This window comes from Caretta caretta, chromosome 3 (genome assembly GCF_965140235.1).
Source record: "Caretta caretta isolate rCarCar2 chromosome 3, rCarCar1.hap1, whole genome shotgun sequence".
In the NCBI taxonomy this organism is placed as follows: Eukaryota; Metazoa; Chordata; order Testudines; family Cheloniidae; genus Caretta; species Caretta caretta.
This window is the reverse complement of record NC_134208.1, coordinates 92,469,243-92,495,384: the sequence shown is the minus strand read 5'-3', so window position 1 is coordinate 92,495,384 and position 26,142 is coordinate 92,469,243. Positions and strand designations below refer to the sequence as shown.

Sequence of the window (26,142 nt, the reverse complement as noted above, 5' to 3'; positions counted from 1 at the left end):
AATTCCCATAGATATGGATGGTCTTGGGTTTAACCACAGAAACTGTACGTGTGACCCATTCAGAAAATTGCACTGGTGAAATGATACCTTCTTTTCCAGTCTGTGCAACTCAGTCTGTCTTTTTTTCTGAAACCTTAAGGAACTGGAGTTGCTTTAAAGTATTTGGTATGACCCCATCCTGGGTGTAAATCCTGGCTTTTACACCATCCAAGGTCCCTAACCTTTCTTTAAAAGTGGCTGGGTGAGCATATAGGATTTCCTGGAATGCTGGTATTGTGCTACGATCTAATTTGAAAATTTCTTCCCAGTTTAGTTTTAGTTCTTGGAACCAGTCTCAGCCTCCTAGGTTTTGCCTTTGTCCCTTGACCACTAGGACTGCTAAATTTTTCTTTTGGCTTTTATATTTTACAGGGGCAAGCACAGCATCTACTTCCTTGCTGGGTTCTCTGCTGTAGGCACTCAGGGTCATTCTTGCATTCACTATCAGGCTCGGTTCTGCTTTGCATTGTTGATATGTTTGTAGATTCATTGATTGCAGTAGCTGAAACCCCTGTATTTAATTCTACTGTTACTTTGTAAGGTCCCACGTTCTTCCCTTATAGACAATACATAGTGTGTACCTCCTTTGTGTCTTCCTTTCTGCTTTCTTCTGTTTGCTCTGTTTTTTTCAGTCTACCCCGTCTGGGCTTGAGATGCTGTTTGCTTTGCATCATCTGGCTGAGTGTCCAGTCTTGAGGCACTTACGGCATTGGGCTGTCCCTTGCAGCTGGCTTAGCATTTTGCATATTGAATCAGCTTGATTGTCCCTGCAGTCTAAGTGCAAATCTCGTAAGCTTTTCACTGCTTCCATTGCTGTTGCTAATTCTGCTGCTTTGGGCCAGGTTAAGTTCCCCTCTGACAGCAGTTGTCTTTGAATTCTCTTATTACTGATACCACAAACAAATCTGTCCCACAACATGTCCTCTAGGACGCTTCCAAATTACCAATATTCCATTAGTCTTTTTAGTTGTGACACATACACAGGTACACTTTCACCTTGCCACCTCATTCTAGTATGAAACTTGAAACATTCTGTAATAATGTCTGGCTTTGGCATGCAGTACTCTGTTAAAGTCTTCTGAAGGTCATTCAAACTCTTATCTCCTGGTTTCTGAGGTTGTAACAAACTCCTTAAGAGACAGTGGGTTTTACTGTCAGACACTGAGGAAAATTGCTTTCTGTTTTGTCCTGATCTGTAATCTCATTTGCAATAACATAGTGGCCCAATCTTCCAATATATTACTGTCAATCTTCATGTTCTGAATTAAACTCCTCAGTTTTCCCATGAATTACCATTTTTATCTTCTTCCTCCTCACCAGTTTTGTGAAGAGACCCACTCAGCGCATAAGAAACACACTTTAGTTGCAGTGCTGCGGTCTGGGAACCTGCTGCTTTATTCAGCTATGTAACAAACAGTGGGAGAAAATGTGCACTAACAAAACAAAGTAAGGGGAGGAGGTGGAGCATGGCTCCAACCTCTAGTATTTTGAGTATCGCAATTAACCCTTTGATAATCACCTTACTACACAATTATATTTGATACCATAACTATATCCTTTGAGTACAGTAGCATTTTAAGATGGAAAATTTGCAAGCTAAATCACTGAAGCCATTAAAAATATATCCTATGTATACAAGATGTACTTTTCATAAAACTGAGGGGAAGATCTGAATCATAAAATGGTATTTTCTTATCTTTTTAATTCAACTTTTTTAGAAAATTTACCAGGTAGTATACAGACAGTCTCAGCAAATTTATCATGTTGTTGTTGTATGCCAACCTGCGCTGGTAAAGAAGAGTTGCATTTTCTTTGGGCTAGAGGTTAATTAGCATCATTAGTGGCAAATAAAATCAAAGCAAAAACTATACTGAAGATAAAACTGAAAACAAAAAAAGCTGGATGGGTGTAAATTTATTACTTTCCTATTTTGTGCAATTTTGCCTTTGTATTTCACACATTGCTTACAAAGTAGTAAATTTGGCTTAAAAATGTATATTTTTGCAGTCCATAGAAACCCATCTGATCCGGAAATCTAGTGGAGGTCTGACGTACATTGCTGAGTGGAAGGGTGGCCTGCTTGAACATAAAATGGGACATCTGACGTGTTTTGCTGGAGGCATGTTTGCGCTGGGTGCAGATGGGGCACCCAATGATAAAACTGGGCGTCATATTGAACTTGGTGCTGAAATTGCTCGCACGTGTCATGAGTCTTATGATCGTACAAGTAAGTACAGTATGATGAATTTTGAGAGATTAGCTGTGCTTTAATCTTTATCTATAATTCTGTCCTGGTTAAAACAGGTGCAGAAGGTATTGTATGGAACTCTGTAAAATTAATGTAAAGTCCTTTTTGTTCCCTCATTTAAACTGTTGTTTTGCTCTGAATAGTGACTCTAAAAATGGTCCCTCATTGTCAACAGATATGCTGTCTGTGTCTATTGCATCTCATCTTCTTTCATTAGTGACAAAAATATTTTTGCTCCCTCCAGCTCTGTTGAGCCCACCACAGATGAAATGGATTCTGTTAATTTGTGCATACATAGAACTATTAATGAAGTTCTAAATACAAGGACAACATTCTGTTCAGAGTTTCTCCTGTGTAACATTTAGACAGTAGGGTTACACAAAGATGACTGAATGCAGAATTTGTCCTTCAAGATCATTCTTAAAGTTGCTGAAGCAAGAAGATGAAAGAACCCAATCGCGGTGAATTTTTCAGAGCGAACTGGAAAAAAATCAGCCACAATACACATGAAATATCCCACAATACAAGTTTTACAGTTACTCTTTGGAGTAGAACTGCAATTTAAAGCATTGATACAGCATATCCCTTTTGACCCAGCTATTGGGATTTCCCAAATATAACAATTATAAGGAGGAGTTTGGTCACCCCTGGCTAAAGTGTTGACTACATGTGTAATGTTAACTTCATATGAAAGTATGATTAATGTTTAGTAATTTACATAAACTGTCATGGTTTGTGCCTGAAAAGGAGCATTTGTGGGTTTTAATACTTATATTTACAGTGAAAAAATACTCAAACAATTGGAAGATGTACAGTTAAATTCCTGCATACAAAATCATTGCTAACATTGTTATACATTTAATTTTTATTGCCTAGGTATGAAATTGGGACCAGAAGCTTTCAGATTCGATGGAGGTGTAGAGGCCATTGCTACAAGGCAAAATGAGAAATATTATATCTTGCGACCTGAAGTTCTAGAGACCTACATGTATATGTGGAGGTTCACTCATGATCCAAAATACAGGCAGTGGGGATGGGAAGCAGTAGAGGTAACACATTTTGTGGGATTGTGTGGTGCGTTTTTAGTTTGTTTGTTGAGAGAGAGTTCTCCTATTACAACTTAACATCTTGATAAATTATTTACTTTTGCTACTATTCAGTAACAGTAAACATGTTCATTTTGTGATTTGTTCGTCTAAAACAACAGGTAATGCAGTAAAATACTCTCTGGAGATTTAGATGAAATCAGATAATTTTGGCTTTGGCTAAACCCAGTCTTCCCAGTTATCTACATCCGTAAAACACCTCACAGTTTTTCTGTTAGTTGCCTCTTAGGCCAGAAATCCTGCAGGTCTGTACCAGGTGCATAGTCAGGGCTTATTGGGGAAATCTGAGCAGTGTCCGCTGTATGACCACTAATATGCACTAAAATTGATTTTTAGGGGAAATTTACATTATTAAATGTTTTGCAAAAAGTGTTGTGTCAGGGATATTTAATAATTGCATTTTGATGACACAGTGAATAGGTTTCTTAAAGTAAATTTCAGCCAAGATTTCAAAAGTGACCAGAGATTTTTGACAGCCAATTTTAGGAGTCTCAAAACTTAAGTCACTTTTGAAAATCTTGGCCTTAATTCATATTGTTTAAGGCCACAAGTAACCATTAGATCATCTAGTCTTACCTCCTGCATATTACAAGCCACTATGTTTCACAGTTACTCCTGTACTGAGTCAAATAACTTGACTAAACCATAATTTGAGTTGGGCTTACGCTTCTCTTCCGGAAAGGCATCAGTCTTGATTTGAAGACATCAAGAGATAGAGAATCCACCTCTTCCCTTGGTAGTTTGTTCCAAAAACCAGTACTCACCCTCATTGTTTAAAGTTTGTGCCTTATTTCCTAATTGAATTGTCTGGTTTCAGCTTCCCATCTTTGGTTCTTGTTAAATCTTTATCAGCTAGATTAAAGAGTCCTTTAGTACCTGGTATTTTCTCCCCATCACAGTACTTATATAATATAATGAAGTCACTTCTCAATCTTATTTTATGAGCCAAACTGACATCTTTAAGTCTATCACTGTAATGTATCTTCTCCAGCTCTCAAATTGTTTTTGTGGCTCTATTCTACTGTCTCTCCTGTTTTTCAACATCCTTTCTAAAACGTGGACATCAGAACTGTATTCAGTATTCCAGGCTCAGTCTCTCCATTGCCATATACAGAGGTAAAATCTATTCTCAACTCCTGCTCGTTATTAACCTGTTTATACATCCAAGGATCGCGTTAGCCCCTGGTAGCCACAGCATCTCACTGGGAGTGCTTGTTGAGTTGTTTTCCACTATGACCCCTAGATACTTTTCAGAGTCACTGCTTTCCAGGATACAGTCCTTGTTCCTGGATTATTAATTTTGCATTTGGCTGTATTAAAACACATTTTGTTTGAATGGGCCCAGCTTACCAAGCAATCCAGATCGCTCAGTATCACTGCCCTGTCTACTCATCATTATTTATCATTCCAGCACTCTTTTCTCTCACCCACAAATTTTATTAGCGGTGATTTTATATTTACTTCCAGATCATTCAGGTAAATGTTGAATAGAATCAGACCTAGTTCTTCAGAAGCTCAGTAGAAATACCCCATTTAGTGTTGATTCCCTATTTATAATTATTTTCTGAGATCTGTCAATTAGCCAGTTCATAATTCATTTAACATGTGCTTTTTAGATATTGTGTAGTTTTGATTTTTTTAATCAATGTCATGTAGTACTAAGTCAGACATTTTACAAAAATCTAAGTGTGTTACATCTACATAGTTACTTTGTGACCCAAACTAGTAATCTCATCTAAGAATGAAATCAAGTTTGTTTGACAAGCCTTATTTTCCATAAAACCGTGTTGACTGGCATTCATTATATTCCTATCCTTTAATTCTTTATCACGTGAACCCCCTATCAGTGTTTTCCTTATTTTGCCTGAGATTGATGTCTAAGTAAGAGACCTATTGTTACCTGGCTCATGCCACTTACCTTTTTGGAATACTGGCACAATGTTAGAACTCTTCCAGTTTTGTGGCATTTTTCTGATATGCCAAGATTTATTAAAAATTAACTCAATGGGCCAGAGATCTCCTCAGCCAGCTTTTTTAGGACTTTTGAGTGCAAGTTATTCAGAACTGCAGATTTTAAAATGTCTATCCCTGTTTTTCACCATCCTCCTTGGTTAATAATGTACTGGAAAATGCTGCTCAGGCTTTGGCTGGCTACCTGCACTTTCTTATCCATGATCTTTTTGGGAGCTTCCTTCTCGAGCCTTTGTCTTCATCTAGTAGTAGTAGTGGTGGTGGTGTTCTCTTCTTCAGTGCTGGGTTGAAAATAATTAGCATCACTATAGATACCTGATAAGTTACTGCATAATGTGAAGATTCACCAGCTCAATACATGGAGAAGCTCTCCCTATCTCTGTTACAAATTCAATATAAGTTATAGATTCATAAAGCCCAAAGCCAGAAGGAACCATTCTGATCATCTAGCCTGACCTTGTGTAGGGATACAGGTCATTGGACTTCGCTGAATTAATTCTTGTTTGAACTAGAGCAAAAACATCCAATCTTGATTTAAAAATCAAGTTGTTCCAATGGTTAATTACCCTTGCTGGTAAAAAATTGAATCTTACTTCTATTTTGAAGCTGTTGAGCTTCAGCTTCCAGCCATTGTAACTCATTCTGCCTTAGTCTTCTAGACCAGGTGTCGGCAACCTATGGTATGCGTGCCAATTTTTAATGGCACGCTACTGTCTGCCAGACCCGGGCAGACAGCACCTTGCCACTAAAAGTCGGGCCCGGCCCGCTCTTTTCCGGACCCCCACCCACCGCTCTCTCCTTGCAGGGCAAGCAAGCTTCCCCCTCCCCCAGCCTCTTCCCCGAGCGTGCTGGATTCCTGCCCCTCCTTCTCTCCCTCCCTGCGGCTGATCAGCTGATGGCCCTTGCTACGGAGGGGGAGAGGTAAAAGCCGGGGAGAGGTAAAAGTTTGGTTATGTTGGAGAGAGGTAGTTTGGTAAGCGGACATGGGTAGAAAGGGAGTTAAAGGGCATGTTGGCCCCACAGAGATGTCAGTTAGGTTGTGATGAATGGCCTGTTTTGGTAATAAGCGTGTGACTGGGGAGGAGTAGAAGGTATGGACAGTTAAATAACTGAATGTATCATTTTCTTTTCTGGATTTGTGTCAGGTATGGTTTGTGGGGCGGGTCAACCCTGACTACTTCACAGTGACTTTTTTTGGGTATTAATTTGCTAGTTTCCCCTCTAGCCCCAGGCCATGAGCCCATAATTTGAGTTGGGCTTACGCCTCTCTTCCAGAAAGGCATCAGAAACTAGTCTTGATTTGAAAACATCAGGAGAGAGAGAATCCACCTCTTCCCTTGGGCACACCCTTTACTAAATAATTTTTCATCAACACTAATATGCCCTGATTCCACCCCTTCCCCAAGGTCCCCGGAGCAGAGAGCTTTCTTTTTTGCTAGTTTTTTAAATTAATAATTGGCGCCTGGAGTTTGGCAGCGAAGAGGTGAGGGGGAGATGGGAGGTCAGATGTGGGTGCTAATGCAGGGGCTGACAGAAATTTTATCTATCAGTAATTGTACATAAGCTCTTGTTTGTCAACCAATGAATACAGATCCTTCTTTGTTGTAGTGTAAAAATCTTTTATTCACACCTGGCTTCCATCAGTCAATCAGTTTGTGTGCGCAGCACAAACTTTCATTAACTTTTAAAATAACCCTCAATCCAACATCTAAAACAATTACCTGTTGCACCATATCTAATCAGAGATTACCAAAATATGGGTATATGGAAAATATTTTAAGAGATATCTGTCAACAATGAAAAGTGGGACTACTACCAAGGAAAAGTTCAGCCAGATCCCAACTTCAGTGACTTCCCTTTAAAAATTTATGAAAAGAAACCAAATAAAAATTATATAGAAAATTCAAAGGTTATAAAAACTAATCCTATGTGAAATTTCATACTGATTAGCCACTTACTTTTAAATAAAAGAAGGAATTTATGCCCCATTTCAAAGCTCATTTTAGAAAACAGCCCTAACTGTGAAGTCACTACCAAATGCCACCATAATACAGAAATAACAAATTAATACAGGTGTATCTAATAACCTAGTCCTTGGGTTTCTTGTAAATTTAATGCTAACTATTCAGCTGGTTTCTTGTAAATTTCAGTTTTAATAATGTTAACTGTTCAGCTGGATGGTAAAATGATCAGCTATGAAAATGCTTTTCACACAAATCCAGACTACCTCCCATACCTTCCCTGGTGCCAACTGTCCCTTACACAATTGCAAAAACCTCCACCTTCTGTAATGCTTATGCTTATCAATACAAAATTCTGCAGCACACTGAAAAATTAAAAAATTTGGAAACAGCATAAACTGAATTAAGAACTAATAGATAAGAGAGGGGGATACTGTAGTGATTGCATTATACATTTTCATATTTATTTCAGTATAAACCTCCAATTTTAAATTTATCAGAAGCTGATGTAGAATCTCCAGTTTGCTGCTCAGAAGTGCAGAATAATATAGGGGCCTTGGCACAGAATTCAGTTCAAACTTGCTGTGGAGTAATACAGGGCTTTCTTTGTAAGGGTATAGCTCTGCATTATAGAAGCATAGAATCGTAGAAATGCAGGACTGGAAGGGACCTCAGTAGGTCATCTGCACTGAGACAGGACTAAGTATTATCTAGACCATCTTTGATAGGTGTTTGTCTAACCTGTTCTTAAAAACCTCCAATGATGGAGATTCCATAGCCTACCTAGATTATATGTTTCAGTGCTTAACAACTCTTGACAGTTGGAAAGTATGTCCAACCTAAACCTCTTTTGCTATAATTTAAGCCCATCATGTCTTTCTGTCCTCAGTGGCTAAGGAGAACAATTTATCACCCTTGTCATTATAACAACCTTTTACATACTTGAAGATTGCTGCCATGTCCCCCCTCGGTCTTCTCTTCTCCAGACTGAACAAACTCAGCTTTTTCAGTCTTTCCTTGTAGGTGTGTTTTTCTTGACCATTAAATCATTTTTGTTGCTCTCCACTGTGGTGCCTAGAACTGGACACAGTACTCCAGTTGAGGCCTTATCAATGCTGAATAGAGCAGAAGAAATAGTTCTCATGTCTTGCTTACAACACTCCTGTTAATACATTCCAAAATGATGTTCTATTTTTTGTAACACTATTATGTTATGTTGACTCATATTTAGTTTGTGATCCACTCTAACTCCCACATCCTTCTCTGTAATTCTCCTTCCTAAGCAGTCCTTTCCCATTTTGTATTTGTGCAGTTGATTATTCCTTCCTGAGCGTGGTACTTTGCATTTATTGAATTTTATCCTATTTATTTCAGACCATTTCTACAGTTTGTCAAAATCATTTTGATTTCTGATCCTATCCTCCAAAGTGCTTGAAACTCCTCCCAGCTTCATATTGTCTGCAAACTTTATAAGTGTCCTGTCTATGATATTATGATTATTAAAATCATGTATGAAGATATTGAATAGAACTGGACCCAGAACAGATCCCTGCAGGACCCTGCTCAGTATGTCCTTGAAGCTTGGACCTGACAAAATACATCCTAGAGTACTTAAGAAACTGGCTGAAGAGATCTTTGACCCATTTAGCTTGACTGTGAACCATTGATGACTGCTCTGAGTAGTTTTGTAGCCAGTTGTGCTCCCATCTTTAGTAGGTTCATCTAAGCTAGGAACATATAGCTGCATTTCCCTACTCATAGATATATATGAGACAGTATCAGAAGCCTTACTAAAGTCAAGCTATATCACATCTACTGCTTCCCGTGTCCAAAAGTCTTGTTACTCTATCAAAGGAGGATTTTAGGTTGGTTTGAGGTGATTTCTTGACAAATCCATGTTGACTGTTTCTTCTTATTTTATTATCTTCTGGGTGCTTACAAACTGATTATTTGTTCCACTATCTTTCTGAGTACCGAAGTTAAGCTGTCCAGTCTATAATTTCCTGGGTTGTCCTTATTCCCCTTTTTATACATAGATACTTTATTTGCCTTTTTCCAGCCCTCTGGGATCTCTCCCGTCCTCCACGAGTTCTCAAAGATAATTGCTAATGATTGAGAGATCTCTTTGGCCAGTTCCTTCAGTAGTCCATAATGTGTTTCATCAGGCCCTGCCTCCTTGAAGACATCTAACTTGTCTAAGTAATTCTTTCCCTTTTTCAGCCTCAGATCCTACCTCATTTACACTGTTCAGTTTGTTAGTTGTCCAGTCACTGCTAACCTTTTTGGTGAAAACAAAAACAGGCATTTAATACTCAGACCACTGCTGCATTTTCAGTTATTGTCTTTCCCTTCACATAAAGTAAATGGGCCTACCCTACCCTTAGTCTTCCTCTTGGTTCTAATGTATTTGTAAAATGATTTCTTGTTACACTTTGTCCATAGTTAATTTAATCTCATTTTGCACCTTGACCTTTCTAATTTTGTCCCTACATGCTTGTGGTGTTTTTTATATTCATTCTTAGTAATTTGACTTCGTTTTCACTTTTATATGACTCATTTCTGGTTTCAGGTTGTTGTAGATCTCTGGATTAAATCAGGAGTTTAATGATAATTGAGTCTAATATGATGGAATCTAATAGACTGTGCTAGAGATCTTTCTTTGAATACCTGTAGGATTATAGGGATTATCTTGTGATAGAGGGAGCCCTATTAATGAAAGGAAAATGAGATTAATATAAACTGTCACTTAGAAATAAGGCACGCATTTTTAACCATGAGAATAATTAACTATTAGAACAATTTACTGAGAATTGTGGTGGATTCTCCGTCAGTGACCACTTTACATCAAGATTGGACGTTATTCTAAAAGATGCACTCTAGGAATTATTTTGAGGAAATTCTCTGGGCCTTTGTTTTATACAAGGGGTCACACTAGATGATCACAATGATCTCTTCTGGCCTTTGTATCTATGATTCCATGGAGAATATTTGAAAGGGTGATCAAACCTTCTTGTTTCCTCACCCTGAAAATTCAGTTTTGTAAAAAAAAAAGTTACTATACTATACTATTTCTTCTATAAACTTGTTGTTTTTTTGCGGTTTTTTTCACGTGCTGGTCCTTATGTCTGTTCAATAAATGGGTACACATGTGCATCATACACCTATAACTGAAAAATCTTGCAAGTCGTATCTGTTGGTTTGAGCCAGCATCGTGGATTGTCTCATGCTAAGCACCCATGCAATCCTCTGCTTTTGAGTCCAGTGCTTCTGAGGGATATTTTCAGCCCAGAAGAGGATGTTATCTCAAGGAGGAATTAAATCCCTTCTCTGACCACACACCAAAGCTTCCTTCCACTGGCACTGCAGGACCTCCAGTGGAAACTGACCCTGCCCTTTTATCAGCTGAATCTGATGTCCTGGATGAACCCCCAGAGAGGTTAGCCCAGACAGGGCTTCAGTTGTTTTGATGGATCCCATCCTCAGCCCAAGCAGGATTATTCTCCAAAGGACCGCTGGTATCCTGCTTTGGGGGGCCCTTCCCCGCCCCCACCCCAACCAGCTTTTGTGACCCTTCATGCTGGCCCTATTGGGGATCATGGGATCCTTTTGCCCAACACCCTGGACCTGTACACTCTACCAGAGAATTACTCTCCTCAGCAACAGCAACTGGCTGTGCAGGACTGTGTGGAAGAGGAAGATGACAAGCTGGATACGCCAGTACTGGACGTACCAACAGGAGTAATCTTCCTCACCCAATGAGGCAATTATTCAGTCTTCACCATCCCCACCTGATGACCATAAACAATACCAATAATTGTTGCAGAGGATGGTGACAATACTTCAGATCCCATTATAAGTTCAGGATATAAGCACTTGGATACCCTGCAGCCTATAGGACCCAGTCAAGTAGCTCTCCTAGTGAATGAAACCATTATAGAACCAGCTAGAGCATATGGCCTACACAGGCAACATGTACCTTATTCCCCTAAAAGAGCTAAGAAACATTACTTTGTGTCAGCAAAAGGGACAGAATACTTGTTCACCCATCCTGCCCCAAAGTCCCAGGTAGTACAGGCAGCCATGGAAAGATCCAGGCAGCAACACACTAAAACCATTCCTGTGGACAACATAGCGAAACAACTGGACCATCTCATGTCCACAGGGTTGGTTTTTGGGTGTTGCTGCTTGGGTCTTTCCATGGTTGCTTGTACTACTAGGGACTTTGGGCAGGATGGAACATTCTGGAATTCAGAATCTCTAACTACAAGGCCCTGTTAGCGACATATGACTTTATGAACTACTCACAAGACAAAGCTCCCCCAGGAGGAAAGGGCCCAATTCCAAACCCTTGTTGAGGAAGGTAGAATTGTGGCTAAAACTTCTTTGCAAACTGCAGTTGGTGCGGCCAGTACCCCATCAAGATGTACAGTGACCACTATAGTAATGTGGTGATAGTTGTGGCTTCATCTTCAGGTTTCTCCGGACACGTTCAGAGGTCCAGTGAGGACTTACCTTTTGATTAAACCAATATCTTTAGGGAGAAAACAGATGGGTTTTTGCACTCACTAAAAGACTCTAGGACAGCTCTCTGCTCCCTGGGCATGTATATCCCAGCCATGAAAAGGAAGTGTCATTAACAAGTGTATGAGCCAACACCCTTCTGCAGTCTACCACCGAAGACCATAAAAATCACCACACAAGCATTAGAGCATGCGGAGTCCAACATATGCAGTCCCATCCACCAAAGGCAGATTAGCGTTTGTGGGGCCTTGGACTAGAGGAAGTGGGGAGCCCTCCCCACCCCTTCTGCCTGCAGTTCTCCCCTCTTCCCCTGCCCCACGCTCCTGCTAGGGAAAAGAGGTTGGGGCATGGGGGCTTTTCCTGCTCCCCCCCCGCCCCACCCCCCCGTCTGCCCGGCATTTCTGCCAGGGAGCCGGAGAAGTCCCAGCACCCTGACCCTGCTCCCCGGCAGGAGCACTGAGCGGTCAGAGTGCAGGGGCACTCCAATTGGCCGGGGCCCTTGGGCATGGGCCCCATTGGTCCAGTGGCTAATGTGCCACTACCATCCACCTTGACAACAGCCATCCAACCTCATCCACCAGCCAAAGGTTACTTTTGATGGGTTGCTTTGAGTTGTGACCTTTAACAATGATGCCATCTCCAACCTGTTTCCAAAGTCTGTTTTGGTGGCCACCTTGCATACTCTGGGCACAATTGGAGGGCTATAACAATGGACAAGTGGATACTAGACATCATCCACTTCGGTTATACCATAAGTGTCTTTCCCTGCCTTCTTCAAAACACCCTTCCCAGCCCCTCTTCAAGGACCACTGTTACAAGGAGCAACTCTAATAGAAGGTGGACTCTCTTCTGGTTCAGGAAGATATAGAGCAAGTGCCACCTCAGCATCAAGAGAAAGGGTTTATTCAACTATTTCATAGATCCAAAGAAAAAGGGAGAATGGAAGCCCATTTTTAACCTATGTCAGCTATTTATTTATTTTTGCAAATGAAAATTCTTCATGGTTATGCTGGTATCAATAATTCCCTCCTTGGAGGAAGTCAAGTGGTTTGCAGCCCTCCAATGTGAAAGGTGTTTTCACCCATCCCACAGACAGTTGTTCAGTTTTCTGGTAGGACAGGAACATTACCAGTTCAGAGTACTTCTGTTTGGGCTGGCAGCAGTACCCAAGAACTTCATGAAGGTCTTTTCAGTGGTCGTAGCACAAATGAGATAAAATGACTATACCATCTTCCTGTACTTGGACAAGTGGCTTCTAACGGGCAGATCGTATTTGGAAGGTGTCGGCAACCTTGTCCTTGCGCCACTTCTTGGCATACTTGGGAACATGCCTAAACATGGGGAAGTCTACTCTGACTCCCAAATATCTCATAAACTTTATAGGGGCACCCCTGGACTTGACCACAGTGAGGGCCTACCTCCCAGCAGACAGATTCCATACCAAGAGCAGTCTGATAAAAACAAGTCACTCGTAAACCCTGAACACCAGTCTAGGTCCATCTTTTTCTGCTAAGCCACATGGCCTCCTGTACTTACATAATTCTGTTCACCAGGCTACATCTCCATTGTCTGCAAGCCTGGCTCAGGGCAAGATATACATCAGACAGACATAGCATAAATGCTGTAGCAACAATCTCCATCAACATCAGTGCTTCACTTACCTTTTGGACAAACCTGAAATACATGTATTGGAGTCCCTTTTCTGCCTCCCACACCCAGCGTGACAATAATCACAGATGCATTCCTCATAGGTTGGGGAGCCCACATAAGCAGTCATAAAATATGTGGACACCTCGGAAGGCCAGGATGCATATCAATCTCTTGGAACTAATGTCAGTCAGACAGGCCTGCAATGCATTCCTACCATTCATACGATCCCAATGTGCCTAGATAACGTCAGACAACATGATGCCATATAAACAATCAAAGTGGGGCAAGATCCGCTGGCCCCAGGTACTTGGTGCACCTGCGTACCCACATGTGGAACACAGATAGGGACCATCCATCTCACAGAACCTCCTTTTATAGTTAGTCACCTCCATTTTTGCTTTCCCCATAAATATATAATTATGCCAATATATGCACTCTGCAAAAGTAAAAATACAAGAATTTTAAGTATATTTATCTAGTTCTGCAATTTCAGATCTTTCCCAAGGACACTATGACAAAAGGGTTCTCATTTAGCTGCAGTGTAATTGGATTTGGCAGACTAACAGTAAAATTGACAGAAGATTAATTTTCTTTAACTTAATTTTTTTCTCTCATGAATTCAGGCATTGGAACAACATTGCAGAGTAGATGGTGGCTATTCTGGAATTAGAGATGTTTATAGCAACCATCAAAGCCATGATGATGTGCAGCAGAGTTTCTTCCTTTCAGAGACCCTCAAGTAAGTTAGTAAGGAGACTTAATTTATATTAATGAACCTCTACAGATTTTCTTTACAGATGAGTACTTAACATTAGTAGTCTTGACATTCAGGTAATGTAAAATCTGACTGGAACAGTATGCAGCTTTTGTTACATGGCAGGCGGATAGATTGCATTTTTATTTATAAACTGAATTCTGTGACTTTTGGAAATATCTTTACCTCGGTTAAAGACACTTGATATTTATTGTTAAGAAATTACATCTCACAGTTTTGATAGGTTCTAGTTATACATGCCAATACCAGTACCACTGTTTTACCAGACAAGATGGTGAGATTGTCCTCTTGTACTGAATACTTTCATGTCAACTATGGAGCAGAAAAAAAGGAACTAACTTTTATGGTAAATTCACACAGACTTGATAAGAGAACAAAAAAGGGGCCCTCATTCGCTCCTCAGCTTTTAATGAAAGAAAGGAAATCTTGCATCAATCTTTTTTTCCCCATTTCTTTCTATTCTTTGCAACCCAGCCTTGTATAATAACAATGTAATCCTGCAGTTTCTACTGACAGTGTATTTCCCTAGTGGGTTTTTAATTTTGTGTCTATACATGTGGGATTTTTTTAAGAGCATAGTGTACAATCTAGTATTCTGTCTCCATAATACAGTCCTTTAAGACAGCCATGTGAGGATTTTGACCAAACAAACTTGTTATGGCTTCTTGGAGATTTTGCTCTCAACTATCGTTGAGCCCACTGGGTTTCTGATTATATTAGTTTGAATAACCCGTCTGAAACCATGCTCCAAAACACACTTTTGTGAAAGAGTTAAAAAAAAACAAAACACTTACCAGTCAAACAGCCTTTTCGATAGTTTTATGCAAAGGGAGGACTGAAGAGACAAGTTTTTTCTGAAGCCTAGCATCTCCCACAGTTTTCCTTCAGATGGGCTATTCCCATTCTGTCTGCTCTTTCTGAAGGCAGTTGAAAGCTGTAGCACAGCCTGTGCTAGCCACGCTCCTTTCTCCAGCCTGCTGTCAGATCATCTGCCTCCACCACAGCAATGAGTGGATGTTCCCTTTGTTTCTGAACTTTCCTTTGCCTTCTTATTTTTACTTTGTTTTGTTTTCAGGCTGTATCGAGCACCCTTCTTTGTTCTTTCCTCTGCTCCTCCTCTTAAAGCGGGTATTTAGCGGCACATGGCTGAAGCCATCTGGAGTAGTCCTCCCTTTCAGGGATGGTACAGCAGCCACATAAGCACTGGACTAAGCCTAAAAGGTGCACCATTTGTGAGGCAGCTTTAACAGGCTTTACAGAGGGCAAGTTATGCCCTGCCTGTTCTCAGCCAGCCAGTCCTAGCACTGCTAGGATACAGAACTTTGAGTCAGACAGCCATGTTGGTACCCCATCTCCTCAAGAAACCCTGACTCCCCCACAGAAATGCCTGAACAGAGGAGACAGAGCAGAATAGGGGGAGGTCGTAAGGATGAGGGAGGACTTAATTCAGATGCCCAAGTGGATAAGTCCTGGGGCAATTCAGGACCATAAGAATAAGACACTAGTAGGGCTACAGTCCTACCCCAAGTCCTGAAATGGGTCCTAAATGCTCTGGGGGTAGAAGCAGGTTCACAATCAGCCCCACCTTCCTCTCAGCTTGATTCAGAAAAATAGCAGTGAATTCCCATCCCCCAACCTGCTGGAGTGGGAGTCTACATGGGAGGACTCCAAGAGAGAAATTTCTAGAGGACTCATGACCCTGCACAAGGCTAGCCACAAAAGACCCCATCCAGGGCACAGTCCACTGGCCTGCAAAGCACATAAAAAAAATATTAAAATATCCAAAAGAAATTTTAGCGGGTAAGAAAAAATACAAAAAACCAAATAGGTATTCGTCCTCTGACCCAGACACCGCCTCCTCTACCAAGGAAGGAGATCTATTATCAGACTCTGATTATGAGCAGGACACAAACAAAATGCAACCAAGTTTTCAAGCCCCCTTGAGAAGCTCGAAGCCGTGTGCAAAAAGATTGTATCCATGATTCAGTTTCAGCCTGAGCATGCCCTCAAGACTTGGAGCAAATACCTCCCTTCTAAATATTGTCCTTAGGCAGCGATTCCCCTGCATGCATCCTTTGAGGAAGTAATCTGGGGGAGAGGGAATCTCCTGGAAAGAGTAAATATGTTAACAGCCATGTTCTCAACTTCTACAAGCTTCAAGATCCAAAAGAATGCTCTCATAAATGTACCTAAGGTTGATGATGCCATAGCTTCTCTACCAAAGGATATGGTTATTCCATCCAAAGGGGACTTAGTCCCCAAGAATCCAACAAATAGGAAGGTGGAAGCCACCCTGAGAGCAGTGTCATGGCTGGAGGACCTTAAAGCCCTTACAGGCAGAGATCAACCCAACTTTACATCTATACAACATCATTCATGGCAGATACTTCAAAGGATGCTATGAGGTTTTCTGCCAGGGCCATGGCATCCAGCTCAGTACCCAGGAGACACATATGACTTCCTACCTGAAAGGTAGATACTCACTCCAAACAAGTCCTGTGCTCATCTAAATTCACAGGATTTTTTCCTCTTTGGAGAAAAATTGGACAAAATAGTGGCTGAAAATGCTGCCAAACTTACAGTTCCTTACCGTCTCCAATTAGTGCTCTAAGAGGGGACTACAAACCTTCTATCAGACAGAGATGCTCCTTTTCATCCATCTTCCTCTCAGAGGTTCCAGAGGAAAGATAACACATGTCAAGGGAAAAGCCTTCGATGGAATGGAAAGCGAATGGAAAACCTAGAGATGCTCCCGCAACCTCCTGGGGCTCATTATGGCAATCAGCATGTGTCTCCTCCCAGACCTGAGCTTGGGAGACAGGGTTTCCCACTTTCTAAATTAATAGCTTGTTTCTACCGCAGATAAGTGGATGTAAGAGACAAAGTGCACCAGGGGTGCTCCCTCAAGCTACGGGCTCCACCTTATCTCTCCCTCATCCAGTTGTCATATCATCAATGTCTTGGAGCTTCGAGCGGACAAACTAGCTATTCTGAGATTCCAGAGCCATTTGGAAGGGAAGCATATCCTGGTCCAACCCCATAGTTGCATACATAAACAACCAAGGAGAGAAGAAACGTAGCTCTACATTCAGAGGCAATGGAAATAATGGAATGGGCAGAAAAGACACTCCCTTCCCTAAAGGCAATCCACATAAATGGGGAGCTGAGCCAAAAGGTAGACTGGCCATCACAATGTCAATAACCCAGAATGGTGCCTACACCAGGAAGTCTACAATCTGACGGCACAGACTTTCGGTCTTCCTTCAGTCATCCTGATTGCCAGTCATAAGAATGCAAAGTGACCAAAATACTTGACCAGGAAAGCAGACCCCTATCTGTGGGGACAGATGCTGTGTCACACAGATGGCCTCAAGGCCTGCTGTATGCATATTCCACCCTTCCGTCTCATAGGGAAAGTGATCCAAAAAATAAGATTAGAAGAAGCAAGGGTGATCATGCTAGCACACTGGCTCAGGAGACCCTGGTTCTCCAGACTGAGAACTGAAGCTGAAACCACCATTGCAGCTACTGGAGAGGCCAGACACTATTTATCAAGGATTGGTCCTCCATCCAGACCCAGATAGTCTCCATCTGACAGCTTGACTGTTGCAAGAGAAGTGTTAGCCACGCTTGGCCTATATTCCAAAGCGATAGAGACTCTGCTGTGTTCCAGGAAAGCTTCCTCACTAAAAGCCTATTCCTCCATCTGGACCAAAGTCAGTGTTTGGTGTCAAGCACAGAGGAAAATCAAAGAGATCCTGGGATTCCAGTTATTCTGGACGTTGTTCAAGAAGGAGTTGATAAGGGACTTCAGCCAAACACCACAACAGCCCAGGTGTCAGCCCTCAGTAGCTACTGTTTGCAGGATCCTTGGGCTCTCTGGCCAAAAACTTTCAGTTATCGGGTCCCTCAGAGTAGTTAAACTGTCCAGAGAACAGAACTGTGGGAGATGTTGTGCTGAAGATTGGAAATTTTCTTACCTGATCATTTCTTTTCTGCTGTTCGTGTCTCCCACAATTCTACCCAGCCTGGATGGGTTTCCAGATGTGGGTCGACATTTTATTTGAATAGTTACAGTATAAGCAAGGACTCACTGCACCTAGTTACTTTGTTGGCATTGGAATGACTTTTATTAATTATTTTCTACAAGTTTTTACACAGCTTTGGAATGAATCCTCTGGCAGCAGGCTGGAGAAAGGGGCGTGGCTAGCACAGGCTGTGCTAAAGCTTTGAACTGCCTCCAGAAACTGCAGACAGGAAGGGCAGAAATTTTTCATTTTATTAGAAGGCAATTGAAATCCGAATGTACCAAAGCTATTCTAATATGTTTTATAACATTTTTAATCTTTTTGTTTACTTAAACGGTGGCACTTATTCATTTAACTAGGTACTTTAAAATGAGACAGCATATCTGACAGCTTACAAGTATTCTGATTTCCATTGCCTTCTAAAGGGAAGGCTGATCCTTTTAGTCCTTTATAGCCTTGGGAGCCTTGTGTACACTGTTCCTGTCACCAGGGAAGTTCCACCTGTGTTAGCAACATTCGGAAACCTTTTCAGACAAACCCTAGTGTAGACAGCCAATGTGGCAACCTCAGCTGAAAGTGCCAACTGCACTGTGCACTGAATGACAAAGGTAAAGAAAGATACAAGGGGTTCTAAAAACTATTTTGATTATATTTTGCTATAAAACTTTGTAATTTGAAAAATGTAAAGTACTTTAAAAGGTTAAGTATAGTGGTAAGAATTAAAAGGTCAGCATTTGCCAACACTTCCCATGCAGTGGTATTTGAGTGTACAATTTATATATATACTACAGTATCTCCAAGATCTCTGTGTATAACAGTGAGTAAGTGTTGTTGCTTTTAATGGTGATTATTATTAGTATTAATATAGTCCTATTTAGTAAACGTATCCACGGTATTGTTCCAATTCCTGTTTTTAATCTAAATATCATACCTTGAACCAAATCATGCTCTTATGAGTAAGGCAAACAGGATTTGTGATGCAGTACATACACTCAGTTTTCTTTTGATGCATGTGGTCATTTATAAAAGCTTGTCATGACTGTATATTGCTGTAATAATATGTAACCAAAAAGAATGAAACAGAAAAAGAAGTGCTGTTTAACTTCAAGAACCTAGACTTTATATCTTTTTTGTTTATCATAACAGAAATTTTTACATCACCACCTGCTACTGTCAAGCAGTGAAGCCAATTTTAATTAAGTAGTCTCAATGCTTGGTGCCAAAACGTTAGTAACTGTCACTGGTTGATAATGTTTTACTTTAGATCTGCTACCTAATATTTCCATCAATAGAAGTGGGGAGTTAATATTTATCCATGAAAATGAATTAGTTCCATCTTTCTCTTCTTTAAACCTTAGGTTATTTCATGGTGCTCTCATGTTACCTGTTTTCTCTTGCCAGGTACTTATACTTACTGTTTTCTGACGATGATCTTCTTCCTTTTGAACATTGGATCTTCAACACTGAGGCTCACCCTCTACCAGTTCTTCACAGAGATGATGGGAAGAAGGAAGAAAAACACAAATAAAACAATGTTAAGTTAATTTTTGTTTCATTCCTTAGAAATTTCTTTCCAATATTGGGCACACGATGCAGTTTTACTTAAATTCCTGAGTTTTAAGCCAACCTTTTTGCAGTCTGTTATATTTGCCAGTAAAGATTTATGAATGGACCTAAATTCATTACAGCAAAACTTTTAATCTTATTTTTCCAGCTGAACCACTTTTTTTTTTAAGAAATCTGACGTCTCTAGACTTCATTAAGCTGCAGTGTCATCTTTGCCAAATAGAAGAGAGGGGTCTGCATGTGACTTGTTTCCTATTTCACTTTTGTTTTGACTGCAAAATTCTTTCCTCCTCTGTGAGGAGATGTCTGCTTTAAGCTGTAATATTTTGCCATGTTGCAAAAAGCCATAAAGAATTAAGTATAAAGAGCTTTTTTTGTTGTTCTATGTTAATTTTGTTTTGTCTGTCTGTCACCTGAGACAAATCTTGTAACTGTGTGACAGCCTCTTCTTATGCGGGTCTATCAATTGGTAAAATATCTTCTGAAGTTTTTAATTATCAGTGAAGTCTACATAGGAATAGTTTAATCTGATGCAGACACAATTCTGTTTAAAACTGCAGTATACTTTGAATTGAACCTAAACATTTTTACAAATCCATTACATTAGTTGGACAGATCCTAGTTTTTATTAAAACTCACATTTTTGTTTTTGTTTTGTTTAGAATATCACTGCAAACTGAATTGTTTCTTCCATTTTCTAGCTAGAGTTACTATCACTTCTATAATCAGTTTGGTAAGAGCAAAATAAACAATTTGAAAAACTGGCATTATTGAATTATTAAAAAGGGAATCATATCTTGTTTATAGGTATTTACGTAATCTGTTAGCTTTTTCGTTTGACTGGATGTGTGAGATAAATAAGATGTTATGAAATCCTTTCTAAAGGCTACAAATTATTCTAATCAGAGAAGGGGAGATGATTTTTTAATCTGTTGTGATCTTACTTTTCAACAATTCCATTTGGTTTAGATTGTAACCTAAGACAGTCAGGTGGAACAAAGTAGTATAAAAAGATTATCAGAACAGGAGTTCTGAATAGCTCAAAGGAAACTTGTCTTTATTAAAAAAAAAAAAAAAAAAAGTATTGTTTGCATTGGAAGATGGAAATTGACCAGCAGAGAATTAGTACATTTTGGTAGCCCAGAACTCTTTCTTCCAAGGATGACCAAAGTTATAGAAATATAACCTGTTTAAAAGTATTCTTCAGACATAAGACCTTGATTACCAAGAAAAGCTACTTTTAATGGAGTCACCAAAGGGAAAAATCAGGCACAATTCCTTTTCTATTGAGATGCATTTTGGAATAGTTTAAATGAATAATTCATATAGATATTAGGAACTTAACTTTTGCAGGCAGGGTGACTGTACTGTATGTTCAGAGTAGGATGTGACCACTGGCTTCCCAGCATGCAAAAGCACACTATTAGATGATGTGACTGCAAAGAAGCCAACATGGTTCAGAACAGTAATTCTCAATTTTCTTTTAAATAAGTGCATATGATGACTCAAATGTCCTGCTTAGTTATTTAGGCACTATGGTTCCACAACTGTAATTAGGTATAGATCTTCTTTCACAAAAGAACAAGAACCCTTTTTTTCCCCTTAATGCTGGAAGTGCTGCAACATAGGGCTTTTTCCGGTAAAAATTAGGAACAAAGGAAACTTATTACCATCATGTCCTGCATTTTGGATAAATCCATATCCCCTCCTCTGCAGATGCAAAGGGCCGTTTACAGCCACACATGTGTTGTTCCGCTGGTACAGAAAAGGGTGTATATCCCACGCAATCTGCCTGGGTGGAGGCAAGGCTGGAGGATCCACTAGTAGGCTAATCCTCCCCCTTTGGGGTTTGGCGAGAACATAAAGCCTTTGTAAGGCAATGCATCATTAGGCTGAGCCTGCAGAGAGGACCTGCTGGGGGCTACACAACCTGGGTGTGGAGGGAGATTCCTGTGCCACACACACACTTGCCCGGTGCCCTGCCTGGCTACTCTTAATCAGTGCTCAGATCAGGATTTGAGCCTTCGTTATCCATATGTGTATTCATTAAAAAAAATATCCGAGACAAGGTATCCACATTTTTAGGTGCCTTGTATTCGATAATTTACCATGCTCCATTAAAATGCACGGTAAATCTCCCATTGACTTCAGTGGGCCAGGATTTGTATCGTTTGAGGATATTAACTATGTCATCCTTTTCATTATGAGATGCACCAATATAATACAAGGTGGTTTTAAAAGGAATACAAGTCCATCTAATTTTGGAGTACAACTAATTTTTTCACTTCCTTCCACTCCAAAAAAAAAAAAAAAAAAAAGCAATATTGAATTTTTATCCAGTTACTCCATAAACATCTTGTGCTGCCTGCTGTGTAATTTTCGTGTGCGCGCTTCTGTGGGTCTCATTTCTTTTAGTCAGATGATAAAACCAATAAAATCAGAAAAACCGTATTTTGGAGACATGTGTTTTGTAAACCTGGTTTTTACATTTTCTTGATCAGGGTCTTCTACACCCTTAGTGATCTTGGGACAAATTGCGGGAAATTTATTGTACATACAAATTTCCCTTACTCCCAGCAAATAAAGGTAAAGAATGCAAAATGGTTGTATAAGTTGGGTTATAAGTGTTTAGATATTTAAATTTCATGTTGATTTCCCTGGAATACAGAAATTTTGAAGAGTGTAATTTTTTCTGGTTTGGGGGTTATGATTTGAAAGAGCACAAAGTTGATACGTGATTCTGTTGCTGACAACATATTTGGTATTCAGGTGTACGAACTGCACTGTATTGTACCTTTTGTAAACTATGTAAGTAGACAAGAAGATTGTACAACCTGTAGAGTTTGCCAACTGTAAGAATACCCTATTTTGTAAGTTCAGGAATATTGATTTTTTTTAAAAAAAGAACCCCAAAACACCAAAGTGTGAAATGTTCTAGTGATCACCATTTAATCAGTCCGCTTTTACCAACAGTTACCACACAGCTAAAATGGTATTTTCCTAGTATTTACAATATGAAATTAACTCTGTGGAAACTGATGATTTAAAGGCCACTGTATATGTAATTGATAATTCAGATGGAAGAGAAACTGCTGAATTTTGAAAAACTTTAAACAGTGTATCAAATATCTTTGTGAAAACATTGCCTAAACTCTCATTCCTTTTCAGCATATAACAGTTCAGTTAAGTTTACATGTTAAATTCTAAATGGTGAATAATTTAAATGGCACTTAAATTAAGTTGCAAAAACAACAGTTGTTTTGATTGTTTGTGGAATGAATATTGCATATGTTTGTTGTATGACAGTTCTACAATACCCAATGACTCACTGTTTCTATGGTGACTTCATCATATGTATTATCCATTTCTCTCCATTAAATTGTTTTTGATTTGTATATATTCCATTTAGTCTTTTCCACCTTTATATAAATCTCTGATGTAATGAGAGACATAACAGATCAAGATGCTTAATTTTTAAGAACTATATTTGTAAAAATTTCTCTATTGTGAATAAAGTCTTTTAATATATCTGTTCATTTTGTTAGTTTATTCTTTGTATTACTAAGTGGATGAAGGTCCTGATCTTACAAGAATTACAGTAAGTATTTCAGAGGCTTGTAAATAAGTGCAGAAGAAATGCAATAATCTGCTTCATAGCCCTGGTTGGGACACTGTTCTGCTGAATTCTGATCAGTAGCTCTGATAAATGCAGAATACTGTTAATAACTTGCTAAGGTATTGTAATTAATCAAAGGGTACCAATTAATGTCTGTGAAATAGGGTATAGAATTGCTGCTATAACAAAAATCTGTGGACACTAAATCAGTCCTATTGAAGAAATATTTATTAGTAACAAAAAAAGGGCAAAAATGTGGTAACCAACAGAAAACAAAATGAAAAAAGATACAGGAAATTGGGCGGACAGAGATGACAGGGTAGTTGGGAATGATCTAAAAGAAGGTCAGTTCTGAGAATGATCAGAATATGCATGCTGTGGGGATCACAAGCAGACTTCAACTAGTTCCCACTTAGGAATACAGTAAACACTGCTTTTGAAATGACAAGGCTGTCAGATTGCCCAGTGTTATGTGATCATGTAATGAAAGGTTATCATTAGTGTATGTACTAGAGGATAGAGGGACAGTTGTCATGGGAACTGTGACTGCATTTTGCAGCTTTTGAGTGAGGGTGATTAAGATCTCAACCTTAATGTTGAATTAACAGATTTTTTGTTTAATATATTTTAGCTTATTTTCTTTTTAATAAAGAGCACCACAGTCAACTCCAAAAACATCTGGTAAGCGAAATAATTTTGATTTTTACAGGACATATTTCTAAATATCACTTTAAAACTAAGGGCTTCTTAATTTAGACACACTAGTCAATTTAAAAAAAAAAGTTATTTAAGATAATGCACCTGCCTCAAAATCCACTTGCCAATACATTGTTTTACATCCACATCTTTCTGTTTTTTAAAATGCATTTGTCTCCGTGTTGCTGTCTCACAGGACCACACAAATAGGAGGAGGAAACAACTAACTATGTACAAAGTGCTATTAAATGAAAAATATAATCTTTATCTAGTGGAAAGTCTAACCAAATGATTAAATACACTATTTTGAAAACATTTATTTTACAAATGTGGATTAAGCCATGTGCCAAGTTGCATTAGAGGAGCAGTGTCCGATGTTTGGTTTTGGAGGTGTTAAATGACTGTAGCAAATTGCCGGTATGAATATGATGGGTCCCGCGCTTCCTCTTCTTGGGGGTGAGGGGGGTTCAGGGCGCAGTTTCCTGCCCCTGAACTAGGGTATCTACTGTCCCACTGGTAACCCACAGAAGGGTAGTGGAGAGGGAGGGACCCGGGCCCACCCTCTACTCCGGGTCCCAGCCCACGGGCCCTAGGGATAGTGGTAAACCACTTGAACTAGTGCTTCCTTCCCCTGGGCTACTTCCCTCTCCTGCTCTTCAGCTTGTGGGGCTTCCTGCTCTCTCTCTCTCTCTCTCTCTCTGCACAAGCCGGGTGTCTCTTTACCTAGGGTCTTGGTCTTCTAGCCAGCCACGGCACTTCTCCAAACTCTCCTCTACTTCAACTCCTTCAAACTGCTCTCTGCTCCAACTCCTTCTCCTGGCTGATTGAAGCTGGGGGGTTTTATCAGGTGACTAGCTTTAGAAACCTTTCTTCCCTCTACAGGGAATAAGGCTTCTCCTCATCCTGGGACTTACATATTTCTCCTATATCACTCTCCTGCTGCCTTCTGGCCATGCTGTATCACATGACATTGAGTAGATCTTCAAGTCAAGACTGTAAATAGGCAAGATTCATAGCTCCTTCCACTGTCTCCATCTAACTTTCCCTCCTATTCTTCCCACACTGCTGCATCCACCAACTCTTCTTTCTCCTATTGTTCTTCCCCTTCCCTCTCTACCTGACCTAGCTTGGAGATGTGTCTGTGAAAAGGAATGTAGTCAAAGAGCGGCTGGGCTCAGGTGAACAAACTTTTAGCTTGGGGAACAAACTTTTGGCTGCTTTATCTTAAGTTTGAGACTAAACCAGCCTTGTCCAACCCCAGATTGAAAGGAGTAGGTCCTGCATCAAAGAGCAGGTTCCAAATCCAAGGATTGGGCCCTTGGGCTTCAGAGGGTTTATATCTGAATGGTTATAAAGTGTCTAAGGGAATGTCTACACTTCAATTAAATACCCCTGGCTGCCCCATGTCAGCTGACTTGAGGCTCGCTGGGCTCAGGCTAAGGGGCTGTTTAACGATGGTATAGATATTCAGCTTCAAGCTGGAGCCCAAGGACTGGGACCCTCCCACCTTGTGAGGTTCCAGACCCTGGGCTCCAGTCCAAGCCCTAACATCTACACAATTAAACAGACCCTTAGCCCAAGCCCCATAAGCCTGAGTCAGCTGACACAGGCCAGCCACGGGTTTTTAATTGGAATGTAGAAATGCCCTAAAATCCAATTATTATTAACTTCTGATTTGAGTTTTCAGTAATAAATTGTGAAATTGTTGAAAGTCATGCCACTGTTTTACATAACTGCCAAACAATTCCATTTAAACTGTAAATGGATGTTTGTGCATAATCTCTTGATCCACTTTCAGCCCAATACTCCCTTCTCTTCCTGCTTTCACTGAAATGCAGCCTCATCTGTGAACCAATATAGTGAACAGACTTCCCTTCCACACCAAATTATTCCATTCTAAAGCCTCATGATTGGCCCTTATATCTCTCTGCCATCATCAGCTACTCCATCTTCACGGGCTGTTTC

General features: G+C 40.0%; 1 protein-coding gene across 1 annotated transcript in view; it reads left to right on the top strand.

Annotated features, from left to right (window-relative positions):
- The window catches only part of MAN1A1 (mannosidase alpha class 1A member 1), a 209,217-nt gene extending 185,824 nt beyond the window's left edge, over positions 1-23,393 (top strand). The window contains exons 9-12 of the mRNA XM_048844674.2: positions 2,047-2,266; positions 3,164-3,336; positions 14,120-14,235; positions 19,701-23,393. Of these exons, the coding sequence (XP_048700631.1) occupies positions 2,047-2,266; positions 3,164-3,336; positions 14,120-14,235; positions 19,701-19,827 (636 nt within the window). The 3' untranslated portion in view covers positions 19,828-23,393. The remainder of the gene's footprint in view (positions 1-2,046; positions 2,267-3,163; positions 3,337-14,119; positions 14,236-19,700) is intronic.
- Positions 23,394-26,142: the final 2,749 nt, after the last annotated feature.